The following is an 11,370-nucleotide window of genomic DNA, read 5'->3' as shown; positions in this document are numbered from 1 at the left end:
ATACACACACACACATATATATATATGATGAAATCAAAGCCATGTAGTAGAGAGCTCAAGTTATGAAAAATAAATCTTCTCTGGATTTGGTCACATGGCTGCTAGCATGGAATTTCCTGGAGAAACCGGAATCCATAGGTCTCCAGGACAGTATTTCATTATGATGTCTACTTATATCAGATGAAACTATGCTTTGACACTCTCTCTGTTGAACTTTTTAACAGGATTCTTATGAAGCCTGTAAGAACTCGGTTCCTGTAGAGAAAGTGGTGTACAAAATTCTGGATAACTTGGAGAAGCCATTTGTCTGGTCATTTTTATGCACTCTGTTCAACAGAACGAACCTGAAAGCTTATCCTGGTTTAAGAGAAATTCATAAAAACTTGGAAACTGGTAATTTCTTCTTTCACTTTCCTTTTGTGGTGAAATTCTATCTTTAAAACGTTTTTCTTTTGCTTATTCTTTGACAATCTCGTATACTGGTAGCAATGCCATACAGAGTGCAGCAGATGGGAATAGAAGCCCAGGTGTCATTCCACCAGAAGAATATCTCCCTGATGGATATGTCTCATTCAAACAAGGCTTACAAGAATGGCATATACACCCCAGAATGTATTTTGCTTCTGTTGTGTCCCTATATGCTTGCTGCTACTATATATTTGCTGTGGGGAGTCTCTCCCACTGCCTATATTTTAATGTGTTCATCTCATGAATCTATTCCTTCTATTGGGCACATTTATAGTTGTGGTTGTCAGGAAGATGATTTCTCCTTAACTGTATAATTTTGATAAATAGAAATAATGCTAGGATATTTTTCATAACTAGGCTTATTGTTCCACAACTGTAAGACACTTAGGACCTGTCTTATATCATAACTCAGACTGACATAGGAATATAGTTGCATTAAGATAGTTTTCATACCATTAGCTGATTTAATGCTTTCAAAGTAACTTTAGATTAGACCAGTAGCCTTGCTAATGGTTTTTTTTAGATAAACATTCCCTATCCTAGTTCACAAGGACATACTGAGCTATCTGGATAGATCATCAATACAAAAGTCCAATTGTTGCCAACTGACAAATGATGTAGTCCCTGCATCCATTCCTGACCTCAATTTGTAAAATTACCTTCTGACTACTCAAGGCTCCAGAAGATAACTTGACACTGTAGCCTCTAATGAGGGCTAAAAATGTTTTTAGATCATTGGAAGTGACACAGAGGACAGAAAAATATATTTCAAGATGTAAAACTTTTAATGTCACTGTGACTTGGAAAGTGCCAAGTGGACATATGTTAGGAGATTCCAACCGAAGCATTTATGACAGAGTCTGAGAAAGCCCAGCATTTCTGTTAACCATAAAATGTTAGTTTAAAATGTTTACTACACTCAGAAATGTAGACTGCAATACACAATTTCCTTAATTTTCTTAGACTCCTCAGTGGTTTAGTTTTGTAAAGGTGTCTCTCTAAACTGATAACAATGGTTCTTTGAAGCTGCAGCTGTGAGATTACATCCCACCAATTAGGAATCTAAGATCTATTTCACATGAATTGTCAGGATGACTCTGTTTCTTATCAAATGAAATGTAACCTTCAAATGTAACTTTTATATTGCCTGAAGACTTTCTGTTGGGCATATATAGCTATGTAGAACAAAGAAAGAGAGAGTCAACATGAGGAAATAGTGAAAGTAACCTTCAAAATGCATGAGTTTTTCCCTGTTCCCTAAAAATCCCTCAGATAAAATGTCTTAGCTTCAAGATGTTGTGGATTCCTTACAAGCCCTGTGTGCAGCCTGGGAGCTGGTTCTCTAAGACTACAATACTTATACATGTATACATTGTATCTAGATCATATTGACTCAGACCCCATAGAATACCCCACAACTCTCTCTGCATATCTCCCTATGCTTTCATGTTCTTCTTCATCATTGCTTTCATCTTTTTATTCCTTCTCCTATTCATAATCTACTGAGTCTAACTAGTGCCACCCATATATGCATAGTTGTGGGGCATCCACTGAAATATGAACAGCCTATCGGTAGCCACACCCCCAAAGAAAAATGACTCTCTCCCAGAAACCATGAGCTGCTAATAGCAACTCAGCTGCGGGTGGAGCCTCATGACTCCTCCCCATAAGTGCGGAAGTGTTGATTGGCTTGTTCTTATGTAGATCTTGTACAGGTATTCACAGCTGCTATGTGTTCATGATTTCGACAGTCTTATCATGTCCAGAAGACAGCGGTTCACAACACTCCTCTCCTTCCTCCAACTCTTACATTCTTTCTGCCCCTGCTTCTTCAATATGCCCCATGCCTTAGGGTGAGGGGTTGCCATAAATGTCCCACTTAGATACAACAACTCTATTTTTATTTGTTTAATCAGTATAGCTAAATTGCTTTCTGTGTCCCATCACCTAAACTGGGCAGTGTGTTCTGTATCATCTTGTGGGCAGCCTCCCTGGGTGTTCTCATGAAATCTTGGAGTTTCCTTCAGGGCAGCTGTCTTCACTCCTGATTTAGTCTCAGAGCCCTTTCTTAGTGCTTGGGTCCGGACAGCCCTTTAGAGATTCCTTCACTCTCTGCTCATCTTTCTTCTCCCAAGAAAGTTCAGACTCTCCTCTTTGCTAGCCCATCTTTGAAGCTCTTGGGATTTAAAACTTCCATATATCTATATGGGTATTTCTATGACCTTATTCACCCTACTCTTGAGGGAACCCCTGTTCTTTACTGAGGTCTGTATAGCCCATAGGAGCACTTCTTCCACTGAACTGAGGTAAGCTTTCACGACACTTGATTAAGCAACTAATTACTTTTGATGTTTTTTTTTTTCCCCTTGTGCCATTATCTTTAGAAACTGAGAGAGGAGCTAGAGAAATGACTCAGCACTTAAGAGTATCTGCTAGTCTTGCAGAGGACCCGAGTTTGGCTCCTAGCACCTGCACTGGGTAGCTCATGACCACCTGTAACTCCAGCTTCAGGGGATCCAATACCCTCTTTTGGCCTCTGCAGGCACACAGTGACAAGAAGATACACAGGCATGCATATAACTTTAAAACAAAATCAATCTTAAAAAAAAAAAAACCCAAAACCTCAAGAGGTTTATTGTCTACAGCAGTGGTTTTCCACCTTCTAATGCCACAACCCTCTAATATACTTCCTCATGCTGCTGTGATCCCCAACTATAAAATTATTACATTACTACTTCATAACTGTAATTTTGCTATTACTACGACTAGTAGTAACAAATATTTGTGGCTTCTGATGACCTCTGCAAAGGGATTGCAACCCACAGGTTGAGAACCACCAGTCTATATGATTTCTGTGGTTTGGTTTTGCTTTCTCCTCTTGGTTGCCCTGTAGGAAGGGACAAATGATATCTAGACATAAACTATTGCTATCCAGAGTGACCCAAGGGTTGGAAGTTCCCTCTGACATACAATAACTCACAGATGTTCATCTGTGTGATTGTTCCCACTCAACCCCAGTGTACAAGTGGCTGGGGGGGAGGGAATTTGTCATTCACCCACAGGGACTAATAATTTTCTCCCTCTGCTCAGAGCTAGAGGACAAATATTTATCCCATAGAAGTAAGCAAGACCAGAAACTTGCCACTGTGCACCCACGCTGCGAGCAAGGTACTCAGAACTGGGTGAAATTCTGCTTAACTAAGAGAAAGAGGAGACTTGGAACTGAGGTCCTGGGGTGGTGGGGTGTGGAGTGAGGGTGGGAGATGGGCAGTGCTCTACAAAGAACGCTGAAGAAATAGAAAACGTGGCGGAGTGCCGCTAAAAAAAAAAGAAGCTGGGCTGTGGTGATGCATGACTTTAATCCCAGCACTTAGGAGGCCGAGACAGGCAGACCTCCGAGAGTTCGGGCCAGTCTGGTCTACAGAGGAAGCCAGGGCTATACAAAGAAACTCTTGTCTCGAAACTGTACCCTGATCCTCCCCAAAATGACTTATTTATTTTATTTTATGTACATGAGTGTTTCTGCTCACATGTCCATGCATGGTGTGCATGCCTGGTACCCACACAGGTCAGAAGAAAGGGTCAGATCCCCTGCAAATGGCATTACAGGCAGTTGTGAGCCATCACGTGGGAGTTGGGAACTGAACCTGGGCCCTCTGCAAAAACAGCAAGTGATTTTAACCTCTGAGTCATCCTCCAACACCAGTGCAACTTTGTGTCAAGTTACAAATGACCTCATTAGTATGGGGTTGAGACACATTCTGCTCAGGGATGGTGAGTGTTTCTGATGTTGCTAGGTATCTGACTAGGCATCTGAGTGTGGATTCTATGTTAAGAGTTCTTTGTGGAAAGCTGTGAGGGGCTCACAACTATGGGTCTACAATGAACATCATTCAAGAAGAGACATTTGGTGACAGCAAAGATGATCTATAAATATGAATTTGTGACTATTGTTCAAGAGTAGGAAAGTATAGACATATAGACATTGAGAAGACGTAGTAGAAATACAAGAACAGTAAGTGAATACTTGGAGAATATCTGGAACAGGAAGAAGGAAGTGGGAATGAGAGGCAGAACAGAAAGGACAAAAGACATAAAGATAAAAGGTACTGGTTGCTGACAGCTCACTTGGGTTGAGTGTTTATTTTTGACTGCTGTGAATTCTGCATTCAAGTTGCCACCCATTTGTAGGCAAGGACACTAAGTTCTGGAGAGACCACATATGTAGTTTTCATGAATAAGGTATTCAAACCCTAGAGCCTGCTTTCTGAACACTGTGTGGCTACCCAGACAATTACTGAAAAAGGCAGAAACCAGCAACAAAAGCAGGATACACAGGTAGAGAGAAAGATATTGGAACCAAAGAATGGCAAGAGTTGAAGTAGTTGGGGATGGCACTGAATACTCACGAAAAGGCCAGCGGGAGTGTGGGGGTGTGCCTTTGGGTATCCTCTAGCCATGGATATGAAGGTGAGTCCCCAACCAAGTGCTAGGGTGGCCCAAGGAGGACTCTGCTCATCCAGGGATGAGTCTTGCACTCTACAAGTCTGACTTCAAGAATCAGGTGAACCTTGTGATCTCCAGACGGGCTCTGGATTGATGTTTTAAGGGGTCCTTCAGCTCTTGCATCTTGAAGACAAAAGAGAACTCTTACTTCACTCCTGAAATAAACATCTAATTTTTGTTCCATAGGAGCTGGGGACAGCTGCTCTCAAGGAAGCCTGACCTGGCCACCCTCAGATCCCGCCTCATCTGATGGTCTGTTCTTGTTGACTCTCTGTACCTTTTGTGGTCTCATCCCATTCTGTCACATGCTCTGGGCCATCTGCTTGTATTACTGACTGTCCAGAGTGCTCAGACACTGTGTTTGCAGCTGTTATCTCTCCAAATTCAGGGTTTAAATGCCAGGGTCTTTGTCCCTTGCTGTGCTTAGGAGGGTTTCTGAACCTGTCTATTTAATTGATTAATGCACTTAATTGAAAGCTGCAGGTTATTTTATTTATTCATTTTAGTATGTAGAGGTGTTTTGCTTATGTTTATGTTTGGGTGTCATGGGCATGAAGAGCCCTCGAAGCTTCAAATTTGAAGGTAGCTTCAAGTCTCTGTAACTGGAGTTACAGGTGGTTGTTAGCTCCCATGTGGGTGCTTGGAACTGAACCCAGGTCCTCTGGAAGAGCAGCCAGTGCTCCTAACCCCCTAGGTCATCTCTCTAGTCCCAAATCCCAGGATCTTATTCATTATATCACAATGTCATGTTTATAAAAGTACGTTGTTGTCTAGGGGCCATCCGACCTGGAAGTGGAAGACGATTGTCAGAGTCTGCAGAGTCTTCCCGGAATGTGAAGTCAAAGCACGCAGATACGGTCCATTCGATTCTTCATCCACATGAGTCTCATCAGACCAACTATGAATGTACGCAAGCAGGTGAGGCTGGGACAGTCTGGTATCTGCCCGGGTGATGGGTGATGGCTGTTGGCCGCATATCCCAGAGCAGCGGAGGTGTCTTTGCTATTCCACATGATCTTTAAAAACAAAGCTGCGACCCCAGCAGAATGGACCAATGTCCACAGCAAGGAGACAATGATGTAAGTCAATGTCGTATCTGATATTTTTCCTGGTGAGGACAATCATAGAAATAGAGTCTGGGAGACAATAGTGAAGGAGGAAGAGAGACAGCGGTGAAGTCCACTGGACTTGGGAAGTTCCTCTGGAGAGTAAGGAGAGACAGAAATGGGGGTGACCCTAGATATCAATACATCATTACCTCCTTGTGGGAGAAGCCGCAGTGCCTGTGGATGGAAGCTGGGGAGACAGAAGGAGTGGCAAGAGCGGGAGATGAGCAGGGTTTACTGGAGGTGAGCTGGGGTCCTCAGAGGGCAGTATTTTCTCCTGAGCTGCAGCTCACTGTAGCTCCCAACACCCAACCTTAGAATGATCACATTTTCCTAGCCATGGCTTCTGGGACCCTTCTCTTTCTCTGTCTCCAGTAAGCCTAATGCTCCCCAACTCCAAAAGGAGGAAAGGTTAGACAAGACCCCCTTCCTACATCCTCATGAAGGACAAGACAAAGGATCGGATTGACACTTTTTAAAATTACTTCAATATTTTTACTATTGTCCGTGTGGATGATGTACGTGTGGTACATGTGTCGTATAGCATGTTCACGGAGGTCAGGGGACAAGAGTGGGCTCCAGGGATTTGACTCAACTCATCAGGCTCCGGCAGCAGCATGTGCTTTACCCCCTGGGCCATCTTATAGCCCCATCTCACATTACAGACGACTTGTGCGTCAGATCATTGTGTGAAGGGAGGGGGTACTTGCTTTCTCCTCACCCACCCCTGCCTCTTTCACGTACTCGAGCCAGCTTCTAGCTGCATCCTAAGATATGAGGGAGGCAAGGTAGTTGAGGTGGGAGATTCTAGAAGCCCATTATCTAATATTAGCATCGCTTTAGAGAGAGTGTCTCCTTAAGCCCAGCTTCTTGTAGCCCTTTGCTTGCTGTTGTCTGCTTGCCACTTTCTTCCTCCTTGGAGGTAAGGGACAAAGGGGACCCAAGTAGAGGATGAGGAAAGAAAACATAGATGAACTGTCAAGCAGTGAATTACAGAGGTCAGTCCAGCCTTGCTTTTCCAGCTTGGCATACATGGGTACGGAGGTCATCTTTATCTGGATGGTTAAAGTTACTACTGAAGCATGAAAATGTGTATGGTCCTCAGGCTCGCAAGTGAAAGAAATCACAGAAGAAGGCTTCTTGGAGGAAGAAGGGAGGGGTGGGACTCTGTGATAGAGCAGGAAGGGCTGGCCTTTCCCTGAAGGGTGTGTGTGTTTCCTGATTACTTCTGTTGAATACAGGCTGTTTTTATGTATGCTGCTCAGACTACTCGGGGTAGGGAAGCTGGAGCCATCACACTCAGGCCTTTGATTGACAGCAGCCAGCATCACTCTGCAGTGAGCCTAAACAGCCACAGTCTGGGGTAGGATTCAGGGTCAGGCATCACCTCTGCTGAGCCCCTTGCACCTGGCAGGGCTGCCATCCTAGCAGCGGCATCTGCTCCAGCCTCTGTGGCTGCTGAGGAAACCCTTATTGCCACGGCAACCATTAACTTCTGCACTCGGATTCTGCCACTTGAGCCTTCCACTCTAGATGCCCGCTTCAGCCCGACCTGAGTGGCCAGCCGACCTGAGTGGCCACCTGCTGTAGCCACTTGAGCAGGGGTCACCACAGCCTCTCATCTTAGACAACTTGTTCAGTTGCCAAGGCAACCTCCGCAACCAGTTCCTGGAATGGCCCTGTGGGGGTGGCCAGCCTCACTTCTGACTTGCGGTGGATTTTCCTATAGCCTCCTGGGGTGAGCACAGATCTCCCTTCTCAGCTGAGGGATCTCAAATGTAGTGCACCAAACCGAGCGCAGCCTCTTCCTCACATACCTTCCCCTCTTCAACCCCTTCTCCTTCTTTGCCGCAGATCCCTCTTTGCTAAGGTGGATGGATACACGCCCATTTCTTCAAGCAGGAAGCCCAGGAGTCCTTTTGAGTCCTTTTTTTCCCTCAGCATCCAGGCCCCATCAGTTACCCTGCTCTGTGAACATGACCTGCCCCGAATGTAACATAAGATCTGCCATATAATAGTACTATTTCTGGACCCTGAACGTGGGACTTGTGTTTCGGTACTGTGATATTGCTGGTGTGTTTATGCGGAAAACTTCAGGGCCAGTGAGATGGTGCAGCAGGAAAGGGCACTTGCTATCAAGTCTGATGACCCAAGTTCAATTCCTGGAGCCCACATGGTGAAAATTGAGAACTGACTCCTGAAGGTTGTCCTTGACCTCCACATCTGCTTGTGTGTGCAAGTACACACACACACACACACACACACACACACTACAAAATTAACAAAAGTTGAAAACAGCAAAAACAGTTGTAAGAATTACATTTATGCAGCAGTTGTCTCTCAGTATCTCTGGAGAAATAGATTCTCTTCATGGGTACCGAAACCACAGATGTTCAAATCTTTAGTGTAATGTACACACATCCTCTTATTTACTTTCAGTCATTTCTAGATTGCTTACCATATGTAATACAAATATAATAGTAATAGTTGCCTTGTTCCATTGTTTGGGGATTGCGACAAGAACTAAATGTGTTCCTGCTCAGTACAGATATAATATGTTTTTCTAAGTGTCTCTGATACGTGGCTGCTTGAATCTTTGGATACAGAGTCTGAGGATGGGACAGTCACAAGAATTAAGTAATTAAGTTGAGAATTTCAGGTCTTTCTTTTGTTTTTGTTTTTTCAAGACAGGGTTTCTCTGTGTAGTGTTGGCTGTCCTGGAACTCACTCTGTAGACCAGGCTGGCTTTGAACTCAGAGAGCTACCTGCTTCTGCCTTATGAGTGCTGGGATTAAAGGCGTGTATCACCATAGCAGGCAGGAGAACTTCAGGTCTTAATAGAGTTAAAATGACTTGATTATGTCAGGAATACAAACTTTAGCTGACATAGTTATTAGTTGGTAAATGATAGTAACAGGGAGAGGGAAAAGAGAAAACAAAAAGATTGTGTCAGGGCGGCGAGAAAAAACTTGAGGTCTGAAGAAAAGAAGGTGTGCTGGGTGAGGTAGAAAAAATAAGTGTGAAGGCTCCTTCCTTCCTTCCTTCCTTTCTTTCTTCTTCTCTCCCTCCCTCCTTCCCTTTCTTTTTGAGACCAGTTCTTATTTTACATAGCCATGTTGATCTTGAACTCATGATTGACCCAGTGTTAATAGGAGAGTCAACAACTCTTGGCTAAGGTCACAAAAGTTTAGCACTATCCTTGTGCTCTTCAGTCAAGTGTCAGGGGAGAGAGAACAGGATTTTGTGAAGCCTTTCCAAGGGAGCAGATGAGAATTCTTCAAGTAACATTCTCTTCTTTTTCAGGGACAAACCTACGTACACGTGAAAATTGGATGCAACCTTGTTTTGTGAAACAAGAAAGCTTACAGAAGCTAGGGACAATGCAGAACCAAGAGGATGACATCATTGGTAAGGATAACTTAAGATGCCTGTGCTGATGGGTGACCCTTCTAAGTCACAGTGGAGGTGACTGGCTGAGCATGTGATCAGAGTCCAGCTCGGTGGCCCTGGGAGCCCCAGATAGATGTAGGGAGCCATGGGCTCTGGTACTCCATTAATTAGGAAAGCAGGTAGGCAATGGGATGGTTTTAAGAGATCTGGGAGGAAAGAGTTACAAGGAAATTTTAGACAAGGAAGCCAAGGGTGTGTGGGTAGTGGGGGATGGGGTAGAGGCAGAAAGCACTGGGGATCCACAGAGTGAGAGAAGGCAGAGGGAGGGACCAGTAGGGACAGAGAAAGGGGTAGAGACAGCAGGAAGGGGGAAAAGAGCCTAAGCAGATGGAGATGTGACAGTAAGGCTTTGGGATAACCAAAGCCACCTCAAAGTCAGCATTGAGTAGAACACAGTGGAGGGACCAACTATGGCAGGGGCATTGCTACCTAAACATTGCCCACGCTTCTGGGTCATTCCTGTGTCTGCATTCTGGGGTTCCAGTAGAATCAGCTTTGAAGTCATTCACTGAGAGCCCTAAGGGGTTTTGTATTGCTGTGCAGTGATCAGCAGTGATGAGGAAGATGAGAGCGAACTCCTGGAACTCTTCACCTTGACACCGAGATGCAGGCAGCAGGTGGATGAGGAGGGTGAGGATCATGTACCCTGGGCTCCAGAATGCAGAGGTTCCCTTAGGAGATCAGGTCTCCTGTTTCCTGACTCTCCATTCTTGGGGGACATCGAAGAGCCCAGCCGCCCATTCTCTACACCTTACTTTTTATGACCTTTGTAAAGATGTGGTTCCAGACCTTAGTAAGCCCCCCAGACCTTAGCACAACTGACTCCGTGATGGAAGTACCACTCAAGCTGTAAAACTCAGCATATGGACAGTACCACCTGCCAAAATGAAAACAAAGAATGAATCCCTCAAAGTCCATAGTTCTGGGAAAGTCTCTAAATGTTCAACCTTGCTTTTTGGCTTCTGTAGCTCTGTTTCTGGCTAATGGTTTTTGTTAACGGAAACACTCAACCCAGAACATTAATTTTGTACTTACAAACTTTAGGGCCACACTGAGATCTGAAACACCTAGTGTAGTCACTGGTTGGCTAATAAAGATTTTCACTGGATTAAATACGTGTCCAAGCAGTCTTCTCTTGTGGGTACCCCACAGCAGAGAGGTTAGACAATAGTCTCTGGCTTTATTGATAGAGTCAAAAGAAAATGGGGCACTTACAAGTTTTATTTTGATTCTTCCCTTTCATATAACCATAACTATCCGAAGCATAATAGCCTTTATCCCCATTTCCTTGCATAGAGTTCTTGAACGTCCTGAGTGTTCATTAGTGGACTGTATTTGTGAATACCTATGAGGATGAGGCAGAAGGCTAGCCTGGGCCTCAAAGTGATGTTGCTGGGAGTTTCTGTCTGGATCAGGTGTTTCCAGGCATGTTGTTCAAAGAATTGAAAAAGCATAAACAAATAGTAAAGAATAAAGGGATTTTATTCAGAAAAAAATAAAGTTTAGGTTCCCAAGACCTCCCTGGGTCACTGACACCCTGGTTGACAAGCTGAGGCATGAATGGCGGGCAAGCTGCCCTGCCACACTTGAGTGAACCAACCAATGGGAACAAGGTAAGTGCACCAAAGAACAAGGCTCCTAGGAAAGTCCCTAACCTCTGAAGCCTGATTGGTGGGAAGATATAACTGCAACCTGGCAGAGATGATTGTGGTTTTTGTGCTTAAACACTTGCTGACATGAACGTTTGGGGATGCAGTCAGCTCCCAAGTCTGTACTGATTGGACTTCTGCCATGCTCCTCAGTAACAAAACCTTGCTTTGTGTGACTTCTTGTGTCTGCT

At 44.3% G+C, this 11,370-nt stretch overlaps 1 protein-coding gene across 1 annotated transcript in view; it reads left to right on the top strand.

Moving 5' to 3' along the window:
• Positions 1–10,643, top strand: part of LOC126489103 (nuclear autoantigen Sp-100-like) — a 25,567-nt gene extending 14,924 nt beyond the window's left edge. Inside the window, 7 exon segments of the mRNA XM_050123168.1 lie at positions 225–393; positions 3,559–3,636; positions 5,161–5,226; positions 5,749–5,892; positions 9,384–9,488; positions 10,074–10,173; positions 10,175–10,643. Of these exon segments, the coding sequence (XP_049979125.1) occupies positions 225–393; positions 3,559–3,636; positions 5,161–5,226; positions 5,749–5,892; positions 9,384–9,488; positions 10,074–10,173; positions 10,175–10,343 (831 nt within the window). The 3' untranslated portion in view covers positions 10,344–10,643.
• Positions 10,644–11,370: the final 727 nt, after the last annotated feature.

This window comes from Alexandromys fortis, unplaced genomic scaffold, assembly GCF_014885135.2.
Source record: "Alexandromys fortis isolate MF-2015 unplaced genomic scaffold, M_Fortis_MF-2015_v1.1 scaffold_213, whole genome shotgun sequence".
In the NCBI taxonomy this organism is placed as follows: domain Eukaryota; kingdom Metazoa; phylum Chordata; class Mammalia; order Rodentia; family Cricetidae; genus Alexandromys; species Alexandromys fortis.
This window is presented reverse-complemented; position numbering and strand designations above follow the sequence as displayed.